The sequence below is a fragment of the Chaetura pelagica genome, unplaced genomic scaffold (genome assembly GCF_000747805.2).
Source record: "Chaetura pelagica isolate M959 unplaced genomic scaffold, ChaPel_1.0 scaffold68, whole genome shotgun sequence".
In the NCBI taxonomy this organism is placed as follows: Eukaryota; Metazoa; Chordata; class Aves; order Apodiformes; family Apodidae; genus Chaetura; species Chaetura pelagica.
Window position 1 is genome coordinate 4,508,402 of NW_009954407.1, and position 24,221 is coordinate 4,532,622.

Genomic DNA, 24,221 nt, shown 5'->3' on the forward strand with positions numbered 1-24,221 from the left:
AAATCCACTAGTCTATGAGTACTGATGGTCTCCCAGGCTCCTAGAGACCATACTTATCCAAATCCTTCAGACAGATGAAAAACAAAACACAAGAACAGAAGCCACATATGCACAAAAAGAGATCTATGACAGAAAAATCCACAAGATTTTTTTTCTTAAAAGCAATTACAAGCAAAAAGCTATCTATCCCTCAGTGTTTTTTCTTAACACTCATACTGAGTAAAACTTTGAAGATTTTCATGGTTTACAGATGTCCCAATCAAGTGTTCCTTTTAAATGCAGATGTCAAAGACAATTTTGCTCACGCAACAGTTGAATGTAAGAAAGATACTGCAACATCTCAAGTACTGAAAATGCATTACTGTTGCCAACACACCACTTCTCTCTGGTATTTTATGTATTCCTTCAAGTACCAGCTTAAATATTTCAGTGTACTTCTCATTACATAACTTGCAAGGCTTTTAAATGTTGCTCAGAGTCGGATTTTTAAACATGCTAAAAAAGTACCTTGCTTCTCTGAGGATGCTTTAATAGTTTTTCCATCATTCTTCTACCATTAGAGTAAATGAGAACAAATCAACATCCTTTGGGGCAATAAGAGACATTTTTTCCAAAGTAAACTCAGCTATTATAGAGAAAAACACTTATTTACAGGGGCAAAAACTTTTTTTTTTTTTTTTAAGTATCACCCATGTGTATTAACAGAACAGAATAACTTTGGGGCTCCAAGACTTCCTTTTTCAACAGAACTCACATTATTAAGCGGAAAATCCCAACTGGCCTATTGGACACTGCTCAGCTTAGCTCTGGATTTCTCACAGTCGCACTGCAAAAGTAATCTTGGGTGAAGTATCTGATGTTGCAGCACTATTTTCCAAAGCATGGAAACTTTTGCTTTGTGTAAAATGTCTTCAAACTTCTCAAATGGAGGTAAAAGACAAATGAAGAACCTCAGGAAAAAAGAAAAACAAACTAAATAAAAACAGCTGTTGAAATAACTTCATATTAAACTCCTATGTGCATGAAATCAAAAGTGACATCTCATCAAAAAGAGACAACATCTAAAATCCTGTGGGAACTGACCATTTATTTCTCCACTGAAATATTTGGTTTGAATTATTCTGCTCTCACCCAAGAACAGAAAGTGGCATATATTTTTCCCCTTGAAGAACAGGGAAAAATCAATCAGAAAGCAGATTTTTTTTTGTGAGGAGGTGGGCATGGGAGAAGTTGCATTCTTCTATTTTCAGGTACTAGAAACCAAAGGAGTTCATGTGTGAGCAAGCCTGAAGAGTGAAAATTTGAACATTTCTGTTATCGAAGGCTTGAAACACTTTTCAGGTTGATGGACACATGACAGTTTTCCTAGAATCATAGACTTATAGAATGCCAGGTTGGAAGGGACCCCAATGAACATCTGGTCCAACCTGTTCTGTAAGGAAGCATATCATTACTGTATCATAACTGTGCAGAAACTTTCTAGACTTGCATTTATCATATAAAAATGTGGTCAGCACTAGAATACTGTAACCCTATAGTCTCCCATTGTTCCACAAAATGATTGTTTTTCATCTTCCAATCTCCCATAGCACAGTTCTTTCTGCCCACAGAGAGCTTGGAGAGGTTTTCCCTTCACTCCTGCCCTGCCTGCATTTGACGGTCTCTGCAAAACTGTCTTTTATCTAGGGGAAGGCATTGGTTACCCAGCAGTAATTTCTTACCATGTAAGGCCTGAAGGTAGCTGATCCTCTGTATAAATCAGACTATCAGCATGAGGTTTTGGTTGTTTTTTTAAGCAGAGGAACAGGAATATCTTGGGCTGGATAAAAGCATGTTTTCAATCCAAAGGGATGCTTAAGACATCAGTGGATGTCTTATCTAACACCCAATGCAACATGGAAAATACAGTGATGGACCTTGCTAACATTTTTCAGAGGTTACTTTGTTGCATCAGGTATAATATATCTTGAAATATGTAACAACAGCTATTGGTCACCATCGGAAAGACCTAGTTGAAGCCCTGGTCACACTGTAACATCTCATGGAGCTAGTATCTTTGTTTTGACTAAAAGACTCAGATATACATAATGCGTAACAGTGCATGCTCCATAATATACAGCCCAAACAAGTTTTGTTATTTTTCATGTGCCTTGTCTGCAATTAAAGAATTACTGAATCTGTTTAAGTTTTGGTTTATATACTAAAGGTAATCTTAACACTTGTTTAATTGCTTCAAAAACAACATTATCCTCTATACCAAAAATTTCTTTACAAAGATTTCATTATTCTTTGGGCTTCATACAGTTGCATTAGTCCTTAAAACTTATATAGGATAGAAAAATTTCTAAGAAAAATATCCAGAACTGTGGGAAATTCTGTGATCTGTGACATTACTGCACTACTTCTCATTATTTTACTGAGGAAAGGATCAGAATTACAAACATTCAAAAGTCATGAAGTCCTTGTTGCAAATTAAATTACTCTTAATTCGACTTATTTCCAAAACTGCATAACTAACTGGACTTCAGTGAAATGCTGGGTGAAAAGAGTCCAATTTATATTGAGCACCATAAGCCAACTTCAGTTCAGGAGAAATTTTTGACATAAAATAATTCTCATAATGAAAAAATACAAAAATTTATTATGGAAGATACAATATTGTCCATCATTCTCAATAAGACACTTATACAAAGAGTTACATCTTGTAAAAGATAAAGATAATAAAGGATATGAACCAGATGCAATATGAGGCTTTTAAACATAATATGGTATCTTGCAGTAAAGTACCATCTAAATCTTTTCCCAGAAGAATTAGTTTGTGGTGAGTCCCAAAAAGTCAACACTAGAAGACTTAGCAAACAATTCATCGTAAAAACTGTTACATTATTCACAAAATTATTTATTACCTGTCAGAAAAGAAAATGTGACTTGCAACAATTGTCTTATTAAAATAAGTGTTGTTACCTTCTCCCCACAGACAAGGGGTTTTGATCAGCAAAAATGTGAACCTTATAAAGGTACTCTCAAAATACAAAAAACTCTGTGTGAAGTTATGATTTACTTGGTAGAGAAATTCTGGTACTGGTGCAGTGGTGTAATAATAGCGCATGACCACATCAGTGTGAGTTTGACTTTTAGTTTGACTTTCTGCATCAGTTATCCAGTACATCAGTGAATAATTAAAGAAAAAATAAAATAAAAGAAGACTATATTGTGTTTGATCTTTATAAATCAAAGAAACTGTACCAATACATTGTGGATAGGCAGCTCAAAAGCAAGTTGAGGAGCTCATTAAGCCCCAGCTAACTGGCAATCACCTTTTTATCATAAAACAAAGCTCAAGGCAACACGACATAAATTAAAATCAGGTGAATGTGTTAGCACTTACAACACGGAATCTTTTACTGACAGAGATATGGGTGGTTGGCAGCAGTTGCTGGACTTGCTCTAAACTGAAAAGTTAAAAATGAGATCACAGAAGTCTTCAACATCCTAATGTGAACACTCTGTTAATGTTCACTACCTAGCTTAGTATTTAGCATATGCTAAAAGCTTAGACATATGCTATAGCTTAGGCATTTAGGATATGTTAAAAGATTGTGACAAAAAGTTATTCTTCAAAGAAAAAGACAAAATTCTCATAGCTATGTGTCCTATGTTTGCAAATGTCAAAGAGCTAGTCTATTACTACTCACTATAGTTTTGATTAAGCTTGTGTGCTGATTGAACAAACACTGCTTCTCACTGCTAACACACAGAGGATGGAGACTGGCAACCTGTCTGGATCCACAGTAACTCACACCCTTGCAGGATTGTCTAATGAGCTGCTGCAAGATACCAAGGGGATTAAGAGTTGAAGGGAATGCTCCGTTCAGAACAGGCTGGGGAGGAAAAGCTGATGAAAACCAATAAAAAGTTTCTAAATGCAGAGAAAGTCACAAGGAGGAGGCTGGCAGACAATACCTCCTACTGTTACAAATAGCATCCCTGTCTGCTTAGCAGCCCTGCAGGTGCAGGGTAATTTACTCTTATCGTCGGCATTGTAAGACATTTTTCTGCTTCTTATTTCCAAAGAGCTGGAAGGAACTAAAAAAAAGAGAAGAAAGAAGACAGAGTTTTCTGCACAAATTATAAATGTGCAGATTTGCTGCTAAGGGCAGCTGTTTATCAGAGCTGCAAAATATACAGAATTTCATATATCTGATCCTCTGCTAGAAGAACAGGCTAGAAGCCAACCCATCAAAACCTCTATCAAAAATACAATTTTAACATCTGTTTGGACTGTCACTTATCTCATTGCTCCCAGACACTATTGATTATCATTATCTGGAAGTCTAGTATTCTAAACAGCACCAGCAAAGGGAAATGAAAGTGAGCATTTTCATGCAAAGACAGATAGAGGCTTCTAGGGCAGAATGAAAACTGCTGGTGCTGACTCTGTCTCACTTCATCTCATCTTCTATAAATACACTGTCAATAAAAAGGAATAAGATACAGTCTAAAGTAAAACATTTATTAAAACTATGATGAGAAATAAGGGATTTTGCCGAAGGAGAAAAGGCGTTACGTTATCAGAGCCTGATTGCTGTCTGCAACACACTTCCTGGGAAGGCTATGATTGCTGTCTCTCTCCTTGCAACAGACTTTTCCTCATACCTCTGGTGCTATATGTGCTTGACCGAACCACAGGAAAAGGATATAAGTGTATGGTTAGCAGCAAGTCTGTTGGAGTACATAATGACAGTTTTGCTTTAGCAAAGTAATCTCATCCTTGTCTCAGAAAACTAAAATCTACAGAAAGCTAGAACCTGAAACAAGAAGGCTTGAAGTCTTTCCCTCTCCATTCTTCCCAGCTTCAAATACTTAAATGCTCCTATATCTGCTCCCAAGGAAGTAGGTCTCCTTTTCCCATCCTCCAATACTTGTAAACAATGTTTACTTTGGAGACCTGCACAGGAGATTTTACAACCTTCAATGCTCAAAACTGGGAAGAGCAAGAGAAGAGTCTTCTCTTTATCCCTGTTGAGTCATCATCACACACATCAGGATGATCAGTCTTACTCCCTTCCTACTTACCAGGAGATTATTTCCTCTTTAATTTGCAATTAAAAAAATAGAAAATAACATCACCCCATGCTCAAAATTCTACCATGGTAGTAGATAAAAAAGAGTCACTGTCATGGTTCAGTCTCTGTAGGTTATGGACCAAGAAAAGACAGAAAATTGTAGATCTCTGCCAACTAGTTTTGTTCTATCAATATTCCTACAATTAAGAACCTAAATAAAAATGTCTTCAATTATACAGGTACAAGAACCTAATGGTGTATGATCAGAACCACTTCTAGACTAAGAGAAAAAAATTTTTCTTTAATTGTTAAAACCTCTATAGTCACATTTGTTTGTGTTCCTCTAGCACAGTGCAGACTAACAGCAGATTTTGACTGTTCACAGTGAAATACAGTAAGATTCAGCAATCATCAGACACTAGAGGAGGTAAGAATCCATAAGGAGCTTCTACTAGATAAGTAATGGGTTATCTACTTTCGGGGAAAGTAGACATAATTATTTTTTCATGTTTTGAGGTATTGGAACAGGTTGCCCAGAGAGTTTATGCAGTGCATGTTTATACTTGGAAGTTTTAGGACCTGACTGGTTAAAGCCCTCAGTAACCTGGTCTGTTCTCAAAGTTGACCCTGCTTTGAGCAAAAGGTTGGACTGAATGACCTCCTGAAGTCTCTTCCAAACTGAATTATCCCATGGCTCTATGTTCTATTGTATATATTTAAAAAAACACAACAAAGAAGCAAGATTATCCCCAAGATTTCAATGCTGCTTCATCTTCTTACCAACCTGTTATGTCCCAGAGGTTAGCTTCCTGATTTACATGTATGCGAATTAAGAGGCAAAAGGAAAAAGATGGGACAAATAGGGAAAAAAAAAGAAGGAATCATAGAATCATGGAATGATAGGGGTTGGGAGGGACCTCTGGAGATCATCGAGTTAAACCCCCCTGCCATAGCAGAATCACCTAGGGCAGGTCACACAGAAACGCATCCAGACAACTCTTGAAAAGTCTCTGGAAAAGGAGACTCCAAAACCTCTCTGGAGAGCTTGTTCCAGTGCTCTGTAACCCTTACAGTTAAGTTTTTCCTCATGTTGAGGTGGAACTCCCGTGTTACAGTTTGTGTCTGTTGCCCCTTGTCCTATCACAAAGCATAACTGAAAAAAGATTGGCCACTCCTTCTTGACACCCACCCTTCAGATATTTGTAAACATTCATAAGATCCCCTCTCAGTCTTCTCTTCTCTAGAGTAAACAGCCTCAGGTCTCTCAGCCTTTCCTTGTAAGACAAATGTTCCAGTCCCTTAATCATCCTTGTACCCCTCCAGTGGACTCCCTCTAGCACATCCTGGAATAAGAAATACTTTTCTACCTCTTTCCATTCAAGACTGCTCATTCAGAAGTCTCTTTCCAACCTGTCAGTAAACAGCTCACAGTGAAAACAGAAGCCCTCATAATTTGATGCAGAATAAAATATTACACTTTCTCACTACAAAACTTGGATCTTTGGCCCTGAGCAGTATTAAACACCACAGACGATTCAATCATAGAACAGTTACATGATTTCATGCCACACTAATCCATAAAATAAACACGTAACAATGTCCAAGATACCTCACTGTTCCTGCATTAAGATGGCCCGTAACTACAAGCAAACCTTCAGCATATTAGATTAAAAATAGCTTAGATGTAGTCTAGTGTGCTATTTTATAGACAGCGTAGAAAGTCATGTGAGCTCAGTTTAAATATTCATGCTGACTGTTTGTGAGTCTTTCAAAAATACCTTGTTTTGATTAGGTTTTTTCCTCTCTAGTTAATTGCTAATTTATATTTGCATGACTATGAAGACTAGCCAGATAAAATATTTCTACATATCATTTACACTACTGATTAGCAATAGATTTTATATATATATATATAAATCCAAATATGACTGCTGAATAAACGGTTTGTCTTGGCTTTAGTTTTTTATGGGGAACATCACTTTTATCCAACAAAGTAAAAATGTGCAAACTAGTTTTGTAGATGGTGTCTGAAACTAAGCACGTTGAGTCCTAATAGACACCAGATGGCCAACAGCATCCTGAATTCAATCACCTCTCACCTATCTATTTATGGCAGCAAATTTCTTTTAAAGATGTACAGACATACACACAATTGTATGCACATATATCTGTAATTTATATGGGGGTCTGAAGGTATACAAAGCATACAAAATCCTGCAGAATCACCCAAATCACTGGAGCTGTGACAATATAAAATGTCTCAGGAGATCCCTGTAGCACATGTACCATATATTCTGGCATATCCTTTTCCTCCCCAGTGACAAAATGATGCAAAGATTCCTTCCTGAGGGGGCCTCATCTCCTTGGACTGTAGAGATAAGACTTAAAACTGAAGGCTTCTACACACAGGGAGGAAGTACTTGACCTGTTGGCAGGGGGAAGATATTCTGGAAATAACAGAACTGAGTGACACCAATACTTACTTGACAGGCATTATAAATCAACTGGTGTTCCAATTTTTTGATCCCTAGAATCTGCTGAAACATTTCATAAAGCTGTTCCTTGCTCAAAATCAGTTCTGATACAGCACTTAAGGCCATTCTATTCGGCTGTTTGCAAAAATCCTCTTCTCCCCTGTATATAGCATCATATTTGGCTAGCCAAGAACTTAACACTGTCTCTTTGCTTAATCCATCAATTTCCGGCAAACTGCGGACTCTCTTTTCTATGTTTTTCTTAAAAACATCTCTGAAGTCATTTGCAGAACATCCTCCACTGTGGACCATTCTTGCAACCCGGTCACTCTTGAGAAATACCTTTTAAAATAAAAGAAGAGGAAAAAAAAAGACAAAGTTACATATGGACATAAACACACAAAAAAATCCCTCATTAAGGTATTATAAGCTAATATTTTGCTTCCGTGTAAGAATGCTTTATAAAGAAGAGTTATACAGGCCAAGTTTGCTCTATTTTTCATAAAGAAACAAGTAAGCATGTTGAAAACCTATGTTTCTGCATTGAGTAAGTATCTAAACTAAGTAGCTTTTAAAGTAGCCCCCTGGCATCAGCTCGCGACAAGTACTTATACATGAATTTACAATAGCTAAACTTGAATAAAGTTTGAATTAACAGCACCTAATTTAAAACTTACCAACAAGATTGATTTCATCTTTTCTCCATGAAAACCACACAAATCTAAAGTTACTTGAAAGTAACTCCTGGATAAGCCACACTGTCTCAAAACTCTGGAGCGTGAGTTAAAACATGATATTTAAGCCAGCCAAGAATCTCATGGAAGATGAGACAGAAATCCAGGGTAAAAAATATACTAGAGGAATTCTACAATCAATATTAACAAAACAGAGAAGAAGGACTCAATATAACTGGTTCTACTACTGTAGATAGAATACTAGAGACACAATATGGGATTTCTTGTGTAAAAAAGCCAAAAAACCCACAAAAGCCCCATCCCAAATACACATACTTTAAGATAGGACAAGGCAATTACAACAATAAACAAATAAAATCAGCATCAACATTCTATAAGAACTGGTCAGTGTTCAAGGATGGTTGCATTCACCTCTTCTTCAAACACAGGCCTTGGCAAGGTTGATCTTCCCAGCCAGTGCGTGGCCAGCTCCTTCCTAGTAGCAAGATCCATGAAACCATTACTCTACAAAACGCAACCAACAAAAATATGACCACAGCAGCAGGACCAGCCCTGTAAACAACTGCTGTGTGTCTTGGACAAGGAATACACTGCATTAGACCATTGAATGGATAACTCTGAGAGAACCACCTGGCTTCCTGCAGCAGAGGGAGATGGGTTGAGGCCCTCCACTCTGCAAGGCTTGGCTGCTGGGGGACCATTGGGGTGCCACACCAACAACTCAAGCACAGCTGAAATGCAGAGAACAGATGCAAGTTCACACAGTCAAAACAGATTTCCTATCCATCACCTTTCTGTTTGCTTTCTTCAGTCAGATGCTATGAAGTGGCAGATGAGTAAATTATGAATTTTCAGAGAATCATTTTAGTCACCAAGAGTTATGGAAACACAATGAACAGGGATGACAGTACTGAAGAGCTCTGAATATATGCTGTCATATGTTGGAAGATGGTGCACATAACAACCCACCTAAACCACTACTGTGGTTCACTTGGAAAACACAAAATGCAGGAGATGGAGGAGAAGCCCTTAAAAAAACAGGGGAGTGAAGAGTACACAGGTGAAAATAGATAAAGAAAAACATATTCAGAAGTTCAGTACTTGTTGATGCATGTTTCTCTGCAGCATATTTTAAAATGCAATTATTTACAAAATATATCTTTCAAGAGATGTCCTAACTGATATTGTACAGAAGGTTGCAGATTTAGCCTCAAAGCACTCACCCAGACAGATTATAAAAAAAAATAAATCACCAATATCTGCTAAAACACATTTTATGCTCTAACTGTACCATGATGGATTTCCCTTTTTGGAAACATAAGGATTAAGGTTACATTCTTATTCACGAAAGGACCTGATGTGGTTACTGCCCATTAACATTGATATAATTTCCTCAAAATGCTACACAAATATTGAAACTCAATCCAAAACAAATAATAGTCAGAAATACCACTCAGCAGTAAAGCTTATCAACAAGAACAGGTGCAAAGATATTAAACCTTTCCTTGTTTTAACAGTCTGCAATTACAATTGATTCATTCCTGCAAGAGCTTCACTGGAAAGTAAACATAAAAAAAACATTTTAAAAAAAGATTACTTCAATCTAACTTCAGCTACTTTGTACTGCTTATAAAAAACATTAAATCCTCCATCACATTAGTTTGCATACCCAATGAGAGAGAGCAGATGCAGAAGAAAGAGTGAAATTAAGAATATTTATAGGCTCTTCCCCATAAAATCTCATGTTTAGCTAAGATTACGTGACCCTATGCATTGCTAACATAACTACATCAGTTCAATAATTTAAAAAAACTATCTGCAAAATACACACTGTAAGATCATCAAAGTACTATTCACCTTTCATTGCCTTCCTTCAGTCATATTATTCAAAACTGTCAATCCAGAATGCAAGGTCTGAAAAGCTGCTAGTGCTTCCCTTCACTTATGAATGAGACAAATTCAGAACTTGTTTCTGACTCTGAAGTTCATTTTCTAAGAGACTGCATGAAAGATCTGTTCCATTTTTTCAACACTTACCCATCAAAGTGGAGCACTATTGTAACACTTGGTGCCCTTGATATCAACAAAAAGATGGCATGTTCATGTTAGGTAAAAAAACAGATATGTGTAAATACAGAATACAATTTGCATGTATTCCTAACCTTAAAATGTTCCCTTCTGAAGTGTTTCAGGTCATAAATTGCATTTTTATTAGATTTTCAAAAATTATTCCAAAAGAATTCTTTCACAAAATATACGGTTGATACTAAAGGAAATTACTAAAAATATAAACCTAAGGTGTGAATAACAGACTACAAAAAAAATCAGTTTGTTCTGAAAAGGAATCCATTGGACCTAAAGCTACTATCATACTACATTTCGAGCAGTTTACCAAAATTTTTCACGTAACCTCATCTTTAAAATGAACAACTTGTATTCGAGATAATTAAAAATAATAACATTTATAATAATAATGTTAATAATAACATTTGAACAGAGAGACTCAATTTTCAAGACTTTGCAACAGAAAACCACAAGAGAATGGAAATTCAGTTAAGAGTGTACCATATGTGTCTCAAATTTGACACAGTGAAATGCATTAAAAAGCTATTAAATGTCTCATTATTCCTGTTCCTGAAAGACATACGGTACACTTCACGTTAAATGCAAAATCCTTTGCTTCAGTTACATTTATTGAGATATGTCTCTTCAGTTTCAAAGCCTTTCTGAGTCATTTCATGACTGCTTTTAAAATATATATATATATCCTATATAAAAGTTTATGGGAATTGCTACTATATGGAGAATGGTATCCTATCAGTTTCATGCCAGTGGAGTTACTGTTTCCACTATTGTTTCAGAAAGTCCGCCTGTCTGATACCTGTGGGTCCAGAGTCTAGGGATACAAACACGCTTGACGATACCAGTGTTATTCTCTTGGCAGCATTTATTTTCACAAAGAAATATGTAAGATTTTGTAGTACCTTTAACATAGTCTGTCACTTTTCTTCAATGTGGATTATGTGCACAGCCCAAACATCTCTGAGGGGAAGTATTTGTGTTGTTATTTATCCTTAAAGCAAAATGATAATGAAACACATCCACTAAATTGTTGTATCTTCTTCCATTTATTTGCTTTCTCTGATCATTAGGCTTAGTTCTAATTAAATAATAATTCAAAACCTTCCAGTGTTAAAATGTTACCTCGAATCTCTCAACACTAAGGAGAAACTGGGGAGAAAAAAAATATTAGAGGTCCGAATGCAAGATATGAAATAACTGAAAAAGTTATGGTGGGGATAAGGAATTCTGTTTCTAGATGGAACTAGATCTGGCAGATAAGCTATGATGCTTTGGAAACCCTTATATTATTTAGAAATAATTTTACAGGAGTCAAAGTTTTGGATAGATTAAATATGAGGCCCATTAGGCCATGCAAGAAAAACTTTCATACATTTTCTTTTTATTTTTTTTTTCCATTTTAAAGACATACACTGGTCAAGTTTCTTATTAAGGTCACCTTTTTAGTCAGTTTGGAAGAAAAGCGCAACATGATAGTTACACATATCTATAATGTTTCTACCCTTTTGCATAAGTTGTGTTATTAATAAAAATTAAAGATTTGTAATTTTGCTACATATACCAGTAAAACAAGACCCTTCAGCTACTTGCTTATGTATCAGTTCTAGCAGAGCCTTACTCAGCTCAGGCACAGCACCAAATGAGCTTGTGCTGACCAACTTATTTTCCAAATACTCTCAGGCAAAGAAAACTTTGCAAAATAGTTTGACAAAGAGAAACTTTATTATCTAACCTCCCCACCGCACTTCTTAAGCAAAGACTTGGGGAAAAAAAAAAAAAAAAAAAAAAAAAAAAAAGTGATCTAAACAGTACATTACCTCAAAAGTGGAATATATATATATTAGGATTTTTAACCAAAATCTCACTTTCATACTAACATTGTTTTCCAAAGTAAAACACAAAGTACTCATCCCCCAACCCTCTTCTATTTTTTAATTGCAAAAATGTTATGTCTAACATACAAACCTCTTGCAGAACATCACCCACATCTCTGGCATATCCAGGGCTATAAAATACAGATCCTCAGTTTTGTAGTAATGAGTTAGAACAGAGCACTTTTTTCAATGTAAAATTGCTTTCATATTAACATTATGAAAGCTGGACTTTTAGTTCCAGGAATATGTGTGTGTGTATATATATATATATATACACACAAATACATGGATATGTGTCTATGTAACATGTGTGTATACACACACACAGAGAAAAGCACTGCAGTCAGCCACGCTCACCCATTATCCATTCTAGTGACTAACTCAATTCAGCTATTACAGCTTCTTATGTTTTGAGTACATGTTTTGTGTGGTAACACAGGAATTTTTTAAGCAAAACTTTATTCTTTTAAAATTCAAAAGGACATTGAGAAGGGCAGAAGGACCCAAGGAATGATTTCTCAGTCTCTGAAAAGGAAACTTTACTCATGTGGCCCCTGTACACCTTCTATTAGTGCAACTGCACCGACATACTCTTAATTAAGTAAAGCAGTGCTGGGAACTTCATTTGCCACAAGAGCAACTAGATGTTTTTCTTCATTTTTGACAGTCACTGTCATTGCTTTAGCTTAGAAGAGATCACATTTGCACTATAGACTCACCCCATGTCTTAATAGCTGGGTCTCAATGCATCTCTTGTGGAAACGATGGCTGCAGCTCAAAATGCACACTGTCTCTGGGACAGTAAACTTTCAGACGTACTAGACATCATCTGAACCAGCTTCCTTATCACCTTTCTTTACACCACATAGTTCAGGCTGCCCAACAGCTTTTTCACTTCTGTTAAATTCTGGCACCATTGGATCCAAGCTCTGCTACTGTACATGTTGCAGCCCAGTAACAGGTGGAACAAAACACTGTAGGCCTTATACAGAGAGAGGCTGTCTAAATCATGGCTCACCCAAGCTGTGGTAGCTTCCTACCTCTATTGCTATGATTACTTGTATGTCATTCTGAATCAAGCATAAAATGTCTTTGTCTTCCAGACTACCAATCACTGCTACAACATAATCTTGTGCACTGATGCAGACCACAGGAAATGCTTCATTACCTGCACTTGGACATTTATAAGCCCCAATTGTTCCAACTGATGCTGCACACTTTATTTCATCTGTGAAAGTCCACTATCTCCTTCTAATCAGGACTATCCACGTCTCTGTTTCTGCTGGCCGGCTGAAGCTTGCTAAGGAGCTGCAAGCACTGCAGTGTAGTCATTTGGGTGGTACCACCAATTCAGACACATTCTTCAGTGGTGTATTTCTTCCAAAGACTCCACCAGCTGTTGACTCCTAAAACACTTAGGCAAGCAACTCGCAGTTCATGGGCTTGTGATCAAAGCAGACAGGGCATCATCAAGACTGCAAAACATAACCATTGGTGGGATTTGTCAACTCTTCTCCAAGCCCCAGTCATATCCTGTTCATGAAGAAATATACATTAGAGGCATTTTTCCCAGTCGGAGCTGGATCTTGTCACAGAGGCTTAGTCCGCTGGGAGTCGTGTTGCTTCACCATATTTCTTCCATCAGTGATGGCCCGACTGCCATTTATCTGGTGGGATCCTCCTCAGACAGGTGGGATACACGTCCCACTCCTGTGTTCTGTGGTACTGCCATGTCTATCTCCTGTGCTCAGTGCAGAGAAATAAGACTTAAAGATTTTGGTGAAGGTAAGGATGGACCCACTGTCCACTTGGTAACAGCTGCCCCAATTTAATCTCTTTGTTATTGTTACTATACAATACTTTCATTCTACATTCATTGAATATCAATGTTTCCATATAAAACTTCAAAGTTTAGTCTAATCATGCTCTCAGGGGAAGACAAAAAAAAATAATTTTAAAAAAAAGAGCAAATTTCACTGTACGTTCATGCTCTGACACCTCACTTTCCACCTTTCCAGTGTTTCCAGAGCTTTTAAACTGTATTCCATATGTAAGTTATAAGTGCATTGCTATATGAGGGCCAAACACTCTCACTCCTACACTTGCTCACAAAGACTGATGAGCCAGGTAGTTCATTATCTATATCTCCTACGTATTTATTCATGCCCATGTACTGCAACTGGTACTTGGCACATTCTTATACCATACCAGTGTTGAAACAGAACTTTTTCATGTAACTAAGAAAAATTTGGTCAGATAATGCTTATAGATACTTCTCTTTGGAATTTTTTTTCCATAGAACCTCATCAACTCGTCAGATACACAACTACAGAGGGCAGAATTTTGTCCTTAAGGAATCACTCTTGTATTAAAGGGTATTTTTTTTACTTTAAGCTTGTTTGAAAAAAGCTAGAACTATATGAAGATTAATGGCAGCTATGTCATACTGGAAATTGTTAATTAAAATTTAAAAAGATAAATTAATAAAATAAGTACTTCTCTGACAAAGACTGAGCAAGGGCAAAAAGGACTTTGATGGAAGTCCAAAGAATACCCAAGGCTGTGAATGCTTTTCAGGTTTCTGATGTGCTTTTCTGATGTATTTTCCACTCAAGTTCCTCATGTGCTTCTTACAGTTCCCAGAACTGGAATTATGTATGACACACAGAATAAGTTTTTTAAATGCCCAGCAATTTTCAGGACTAAATTGAGTCCTAAAATTTCTGCAAAAGAAATACAGTAATTCTGCTTCTAGGAACTAAAAGGTTTTATTTCTTATTTAAAAATTGGATGTGACATGCATCATCATGCTGTGCTAGAAGCATTATTTGACACAAAACAAAGCATAGGACTTTTACTGTGTGATATTAAATAATACCTTTGCTGCTGCAACAGCAGTTCCTCAAAGCACCTCATACAAAAGCTCATTAGCAACTCTCATGGCAGTCAACAGCTCTCGCCAACTTCTTACGAGTCCTTCCTTTTCCACCAGAATAAAAATATTTCCCATTTCAGTCATTAGTGTGAGCAGTGTTCTCTGGGACCAGCTCACACAGCCCTCAGTAGTTCTACTGGACTCCGAAAATGCATCACAATGGATCACAACAAGAATTGGGGTTAGTTCGATCAATGTACAAAAAACTTTTGCCAGTTTGAAGAATAGCCTCCATAACTGCATATTTTAAGAACAAAAACCACCAAACCCCAAATTCTTGCTAATTAAAATGTGTGCTACCTCTTTAGGCTTACATGCTTCTAAGCACACTGCACAAAACTGTGGACTAAGATTTTTTCTTTGCCTCCTTTTTCAAATTGGCAAAAGCAATTGCCCAAAGTCTTCCCAAATTTCTGTTCCTGATGGCTACACATTTCACAGATTCTTGTACTGCAATGTTTGTGCCCTGGGCACAAGAACAAATAGAGCTACAGTGACAATCACCGTAAAAAAAATCACGGAACTATTTCCCCCGGAAGCAGTGTTTTCTCCCAGATTGATTTATTAAAGTTTTCCAGACACCCCTTTGAACAAGGATATTTATCCTCCTTTCAAGGCAAAACCCAGCAACAATAGTTTTTGCATCCTGGTGAGACATAGCAAGTTATATACTGTTGTCTTTATGAATATAATTATGGAATACTTCCGAAACAGCTCTACTTTCTACAGACATTGCTATCTTCTCTTTAAGAGAACAATCTCCCCTTCCACCAGAGTTCACTGGCTGTCTGAAGCACGTTGAGGGACCCTGTGCACTAGGGCACTGGCCCTCAGGTGGTACCTGCACTCTGGAAGAGTCGTTCTCTAAATACCACCTGAATGAACCAAAGCAGACCAGCTTTCCTCTTGGCTGACTTTGCTCACACAGGCCATTAATGTTCATATCGTTCAAGACCTGTGTGGGCTGATCCACAGCCTCGTATTCAACACTGGCAGCTAGACAGAAGCAAATCCTCTTCCCTAAATATGATGGCTTGAATACCTTCATGCTGGACCCTGCATGAGAGCAATTACAAGCAAGTAATTACAAAAATTGTTTCTCATCTTCCAGTTTTCCATGGCAGGGAGAAATTAGCTGAATAACAGGTAAAAGGAGGGCAGAAATAGATCTGCATATTTCAAAATATTGTAATGCTTAGTTTGTTGAAACAAAAGAAACAGCCTGTTGTTGGAAGAAGTCTCAGTAATTCTGTGTTCAGTAATGAGACTTCTACAGAGCATCTCAAGGCAAGTGGTGCAAATGCTTTCTGAAAATTTCTGAGCTGGCCAAATAGAAGACTCCAAATTATTTAGAGGGAAAAAGGATGGAACAACACAGTCAAGTTTAAGTGTCAGCTGATGCAGTAGATAATAATTGCTTTGTGATGACAACATATTTGGTGTTACAGAAATTGCCTCCTTGCTCCTCAAAAAAGACATTCTGTACTTCAATGTGTTTCTGTTTTAAAAGACATGAATAACAGAATATGAGAGAAAAATGCAGGTAGGGACAATGCATCATGAAAATGGGAGTGCTTGGGGAATAGTTAGGTTTGTTTTTACACTTAAAATGCATTATTATTTGTCTTACAGCAATACCATGTCATCACTCATTAGAATGTATTTCTATTCTAGAAAGTGGTATAAAGGTTATACAGAGCTGTTAGACACCAAGCCATTGACACATAGGATTTAGCTGTTAACTTAAGTTTTATAAATATTTTTATTCCAATATAACTTTCTTTAAAAATTAGCCTTCCTTTCTTTCTCCCATGATCAACTGTAATCTTTTTGTGTCAAAACAATCATGCATTTTCCTTGATCAATTTTTCGCAAGGATGATCAATTCATGACGTTGGTAGAAAAGTTATAATACACATAAAAGCTTCAAAATGCATGCTGAATCTTAAATCCTTCTTTAGATTTAATAATCACCCAGCTGGCTACACTTCAGACAGCAATGCTTCAATAGGAAGATTAATGAACATTTGGTCTGCAGTTTAATCCCTCTAGATTTCAGCATGCAAGTGCAAACTATTATAAATTAGTTTATTTTTATGCATTCCAACTATATGTCAAGGTCCAAACAGCTTTAATGGTAACTTTGAGGCTTCTTAGTCATAGTTTGCTCTTTCTTTAGAGTACTTAAGTTTTTGAAAATACTAATTCAATCCACTACAGTATTCTCTAGACCATTTTAAAGATGATTTTTCAGTATAACATCTCAAGTCAAAAACACCTTTCTTTATTTCATACATTCACCAGTTATTTTGCCTTGCCAGCAGTATAATCTATGGCAAGGATTTAAATGAGCAAACGATTTAAGACACAAAAGTTCACAGTAACTTCCCTAGAGACTTCCCTACAGCCACAACAGTCAGTCACTGCCTCTACCTCTTACAGCAGCAATTGCAAACCCTCAAGCTTTCGCTGTCCCTGACCTCCATGGTGCCCATACTGTTAAGATATTGCACAAAGTCCAACAGAATGCTACAGGTGAGGTAAAATAATCTGCAACCAGGTTGGGAACAACCTATGAAATTTCCTTTGCAGTTAATGGGGTAGTTTGAAATAATTACAGCCAGAGGAACCTCTTTCTTAGAGATAACTTTGGTCGTTTACCAAGACACAAAATCTGGTTACCAAACCAGTGTGTTTCAAGATTGGACAGTGGACAGTTTTGTTGGACAGTTACACACAGCAGCAGAAAAAAAATAATAATTCATAGAGCTCTAGTAATTGAGCACCCTCATCTAATCCCCCCTAAAACCAAGAACCATTTTGCTCCACAGTTTGCAGCAATGAGTACCCACTAGACAAATGAAGGTGGAAAAAAAAAGCAAAACCACAATGATGTTGAAAAGTTTTCCTTCTCCAGTTTGCTCCTAGTCCAGTTTCAAACTCACAATAATAAAACTTCATTCTCTCTCTTTTCTCCAATTATGGGCACTTGTTCAAATAAACTAGAACTATACAGGAAGGCATGCTTATTTTTAGTGTTTGTTTTTTTTTTCATTTAAATGCCTGTAGTAACTATACAGATATTCCTAATTATCTTCAAGCTAAGACAGTAAAGTGTTTTGGCAAGAAATGCAAGTGGTATACAAGTCAAATGTAATAAACAAACAAACATTACCCTTCTGCTGTAAAAACAGTGCTACTTACACGAAGGCTTAAGTTATTTGGTTATTGTGACTAGCCTATTAGTCAACATTCTAATGCATTTTTAAAGCACAGAGAGAACAGCACACACCTCTTGTCACCTCTAAGGCTAAATCCTAAACACTGCAAAACCAAAGTCGTGATCACAATGTATTCTATTTTACTACTTCTTTGTTATTCCACTCAATTTCTACTCACAATTCCACTAATGCATACAATTTTTCATTTTTATTACAGCTTCTTCTAGACTATTCTGAAAACATATTTCCCACTTACTTATCTAAGAAGCAGACTTTCACTGATCTAAGTAGTTTTTATAAAAAATGTAACTCAATTCTGTGTCAAGCTATTTGGAAACATTTGCAGTATTCGTCTGCCAACTTCTGAAACACATTACTCATACCAAGAGCCTTCTGCCATCTTCAAACACATATTTTATAATTTGATGGTCTGAAAAGCCCAGAATAATCTCCCAAGGTTTTTTATTTTAATCATAAATTTTATGATACACAGAAACAACCTCCTTATCACGGTCACTTCTACAAATGATCATAACTTTGAAGACACACTACAAACAGATTAATTTACTGTGGAATCTTAATCACTATTTAAGTAACGAAAAAAATCAGTAGAAAAGCATTATGCCACGTATTTAGAATTCATATTGTTGGTGTTGTAGAATTAATGCTTGCACTCAGTGAAATAATTCAGATTATCTCACCGTTACACTAAGAATTGAGACCATCAATCAGGAAACAGAGAAAAGGCTGGTGAATTTGAACAAATAAGTGATAAAGATTAAGAGAAGGAACAAAACTGGAACAAAAGGCAACCTATTAAAAGTTAAGTCTTACGGCTGCTGCAGCCCCAAATTGCACAGCTGCCAAAGTAGAGAAAAAGTGAACCATCTATTGCCAAGTCAAGGAGGAAAGAGCTTTTACAAGAATGTTCGATATAAACTACAAAGCCCAACAGATGGGAATACAGCAGCACTGCCACCTCCCAGCAAGTGCTAGTGGAGCAGCAACAACTAGGAAGATGCACACATCTACAACAACACAGGCCAGCTACACAGGTGGAATTACCTGGAGCTGCCTTAGTTCTCCTTGCTCAGTGCATGCAATTGGTTTTGACAGGTACTTCTTCACACACTGACAGAGCCAAGTTCAACATCTTCAACTTCCAAGATAATATGTATCTTGGCAGGTTGCATTTGGAATCTGTCTGCATTAAATCATACCAAAAGCTTGGAGCTCTCAGGCAGAGAGCAAGGTGCAGCATCACTCTTGTAACCAGGAAGCAATTAAAGCTTCAATGTCATCACGTAAGAGACTGGCAATGAACCGATCACAGCAACAGCTCATAAACAAATTTTCAAAAGGGATGAAAACTTCACTGTCATTCTCAGTATTTGATCCTTTGAGATGCAAAGCGTAACTGGCACCAAAATAAAACAACATCCAGCTGAGCAGCCACTGCTAGGTTTGAACAAACACTAAATTAAAACTTCAGCAAAGGCAGTTACGTTTTAATGTCAGCAACAAGAACAGATTTATATTGAAGTTTGACCAGATCTTGGCTTCAATTTTAATAAAGATTCAGTACAGCTTTCCAGCAATTCTTCCCTGTTTACTTGATTAAAAGCAAGATGCTACTTTTTGCCATTATCTATGGCATTTGAGATAGGGCTATACACCAGCTTTGTCCCAGCTTCAGTTTAAATCAAGGACATTAGAAAATACAAGAATATAGATTTTTAAATCTATGTTTTATAAAAAACCCACAACCCTGAAATAGTAATCTAGGGCATGTTTTTCCTATTTATTTTTTCTAAGACATGATGTAATGGTTTCATTTACAAACAAAGTATTATCCTGAAGTGATTGCTCTCTCCTATGATTTACTTCTAAAAAATCTGGTACAATCTTTTCCTAATTTTAGGTACCAGTAACCTAGTTTTTTTCTGGCTTAGGTGATGCCCATCTTTTTCATATAGCCCTCTGACTACTGAAACTTTTGCAAACCTCCTCCTCCTTGCAACATTTTCCTCAAGAACATGCTGAAAAGCTCCCAGCACAAGGCACAGGGCCAGCTAAACAGGCAGGACGAGCTTCAGAATGCTGCTATGGAAATTCTACTCTTTAAATCCTATTTTTACATGACCCAAAAGAGTTTCTTCACTTTAGAACTCTACCCTGTATGAAAAAGCATTGCAAGAAGCCTTAAAAGAGTTGGGTATTTTACAATCAACTACATGAAATGCCCAGCCAAAGCCATCTAACTATAATTTTTCTATGACAACTTTCCCCTCCCTGAAACAGAAGTTAAGAAACAAGTTTCTCCCACTCTCTAACTTAAAGCAGTAGCCTGCATGACGTCTTCTCTTTTAACTGTGAAGCTAAATTTTCTGTATTTCCTGTAATTCAGACTGTTGCTTCCATTATTACAAAGAAGTATGCATAGCCACAAAACATATATGATTAGAATAATTTCTTAATATAATTACTACCTTTTTTGTTTTGGGGTGCTTGAGGGGGATCTGTTGTGGGCTGTTTGCTTTTTCTATCTTTTCCTTGAGGTTAGATACATCCCTTCATTTCCTATATCTGGTTATCTTGTTTGTTATTTAGTACAATACAGCAGACCCTACCCTGCTGGAATTTCTTTTTCCAGAAGCGTGTCTCAGGATGCTGCTAGCAGACAGAGGGGCCCTGAAGAGCAGCGCTGGGTGCTTTGTGCATGGCAGAAGTCTCAGGCTAGCAACAAAACTCACAGCCCATCCAGCAACACCCCTTGGGGCCAGCTGTTGGAGCCCTGTGCAAGAGTGGGCAGTGCAGCCATCCAGTGAGGCACGGAGACACAAGAGAGGGATGACTGGAGCACTCAGAGAAGGAAGCCAGAACAAGCAACAAGATTTATTGCTACGCTGGTTGCAGTTGGAATAGTTAAACATCATGCTGCAGAAACACAACCACTGTTTGAAATGAGTGGCAACACCAACAAACCCAGCTGAAAGTTATTCCCAAGGGCTCCTGAGAAACTACTCCATCTACCCTACTGAAGGATAATTTTTTAATGTGGCTGAAGTTTCCTTGTTCCCCAAATGCTGTAACAACACCTTCCCTCTGCTGCACCGAGTCTATTTTCCTGCATCTAGTTTTCAGCTTTCCTAATGAGTTGTCAATTAGTTATGCAAATTTGGAGAAACAAACATTAAGCTCGGCTTATGGCAACCTCTTGCTTCTTGCCATTCAAGTTCACTAGCCCTCTGTTTGGGAGTATGCATTTGATTATCAAACCAGCAGTTTCTGCATAAAACACAGACTTCATGGTAGAACATAAATAAATACATATATAAATGTGTATAAAATTCCCACTGAGTTTTGACCTGTTATTCCCCCTTCAGCAGAAGAGATGACCACTGGAAAAACCTGGTTTTAATCATGCTTTTTAGATCACTATGTCTGGTTATTACTCAGGAACTCAAAAATTTTAAATCAACCTCAATGTAAGGCAGAAGGTGAGCTTTTGGGCCTTGTACAGGAACTGCTGAAACTTGGCACAGATTTTCTAACAAATTTAGGGAGATTTCTAGTTTAAACAGCCCTCTCAACTCAGATGCACAGCATCAGAACCATAGTGTTTCTCCAAAATGTAGTCTGATATGGTGGTGTAGTCCAGATTAAATAAATTTCTGTAGGCTGTACTGTGATGAGTCCCTTGCTGGAGGCCTAGTAACTGGCTGAATGTGTGCTGAATTTCTAATTTAAACAGACTCCCTTGTAGTTGTTCTTCATGAATGCATTTTATTTCACTATGCCCACGCTCAGAGCATCTGCCTATGCCATGATCCAGCTGATCCAGCTGGATCACCTTGGGTAACACAGCTATGTGTGAAATACCTCCAGTGCTTCAAGAATGTCTTTATAGAAATCATCTGCAAAAGTGTTACTGTGGCTTTTACAGATCTTAATTTTAAAGCTTCTATGTATTCCAGACCCGCTTTACCTTCCTCCACCATAATGCTTACTCAGTTAGTGAACAAATTAAGAAAAATAAATAAATTAGTAATTTAGGTATTTTGTACTTATTCAACATCTCTGAAGTGCAGTGGGTTTCTCTCTCCACTTGATTTCAACCAGAATAACCACTGTTTCAGGACTAGATTTGCATAGTATAGAAATATGTTTTAGAGGTGAATAAATACAAGTTTTAAAAAGCAACAAAGACTGAGCTAAATAGTTCCATTAGTTCAAATATTCTTAATATAAATATTATTCTATTATTACATTGGTATCCAAACAGAAGAATGCTGGACACTAAGTAATAAGCATTTCCTCAAATAAATCAATGGCATTTGAATATGCAGCAGGTGGATGAGACATTTCTGCTACCTGCTCTACACTGCTGCTTGGATGTCATTAAGTTTGGGAAATTTGTTAATTGCCCATTAACTTTTTTTAAACTCAAGTTTTGTAGAATATTTGGCTGTGTGGTTCTTTCATAGTTTTCTGTTAAGTTTTATTGATCTACCAAAAGCTCAAAACCCAAGGAAAAAGGTAACTTGCTTTCATTACAAATGGTAAGATTTTAAAAGCAAAAGACTACTTTTTAATTAATGGCAAAAGTGCAAGATATTTTCTAATTCAAAGATTCATCTCAAATGAGAAACAGCTGCCCTGCTGCCCTGGAGGATAGTGCAGAGGTATCAGATGACAGAGTAAAGCCAAAGGGGTTTGACCAGGCCGTTTCAATACTACTGATCACGTTGCATGTGCCACAGCTCATTACAACAGTTCAAGAAAAACAATACAGAAACCAGACAGCTAGCTTTGCTTTGCTTCATTTTGCTTCCATCAAATTTATCTATTTATGAAGGATATACTCCTGAAAGCATTAAAAACTGAACTGCATTCAGAGACAACCAGTAAAACAGGCTAGGGACAGTACCAGGATACTGACTCTTGTAATTTGTCCAGCTTTCTACCACAAAAATCTAGACTGTAGGGACATAAACAAAAAAGCAGAGAAACCAGAATAGACCAAATAAACAAGCCATAATTCCATATATAAACTGGAAAAGGTATACTACTAACACTCCTTATACTCCTTGTTCAAAGGCAGGTTACAGAAGACTCAAATAAATATACCCAAAAACAGGGAGATAAGTATGCATTCAGAGCTCATTTTACACTGGTCAGGAAGAAAGGTCTGAGAAAATGTAGGATTTCATTAAAATAAAAACTGATCTCTGATTAAAGTACTTTTTAATCTTAGATTTGGAAGGCTCTGCTGCAGCAGAATCTGCATACAACGAGCAGAATAACATATAGTTCATGGTGCATACTTACCGCAGTGACAGTGCAGAGCTAAAAAAACATACCAACAAAGGATGCCTACTGCTCTCAGAGGAAAACTCTTCCTAATTTTAGAGAAGGTACACCAAGAACAGAACACTTCAATGTAACAAAAAATCACAGTGTCACCCCCAGGAGATTATTTATTTTCCCATACTGGGCTGTGAACCAGCATGCTGACATTCCAAACTGAGGGATAATGCTGAAAGATATGCAATGCTCTCAAGTTCCAGGCACCCAGTTGCAGCTTTCTAGCTGGTAAGTGCTGGCCTAGTAGCATGCCACAGGTGAACATCTTAGCATTTATTTTGCCATCACTGCTGTAAAGATGAAGAAACAGGACGGCCAGATAAATCATATGCAAGTCTAGTACCATATGAATCTATAAATATAGATGCAGAACTGCATCTTTTGACTATTTCATTCCAGAAGAGAAAAAAAACACAACAAACCTGCAGCACTGTCTTTAATCATCTTGCCAGTCACTGGCAAATGTGCCAGCAGACATGCTGTGTGGGACTTGGGTCTGAACATGGG

The 24,221-nt window shown here is 37.1% G+C and overlaps 2 protein-coding genes across 2 annotated transcripts in view; both read right to left on the bottom strand.

Moving 5' to 3' along the window:
* CADPS2 (Ca++-dependent secretion activator 2) overlaps nt 1–24,221 on the bottom strand; it is a 220,420-nt gene that overhangs the window by 185,086 nt on the left and 11,113 nt on the right. Inside the window, exon 3 of the mRNA XM_010004331.1 lies at nt 7,550–7,882. Within this exon, the coding sequence (XP_010002633.1) occupies nt 7,550–7,882 (333 nt within the window). The remainder of the gene's footprint in view (nt 1–7,549; nt 7,883–24,221) is intronic.
* RNF148 (ring finger protein 148) lies at nt 8,620–13,923 on the bottom strand. The gene is given in 4 exon segments (XM_010004316.1): nt 8,620–8,739; nt 12,911–12,982; nt 13,232–13,582; nt 13,870–13,923. Coding segments are annotated over 4 exon segments (597 nt in total).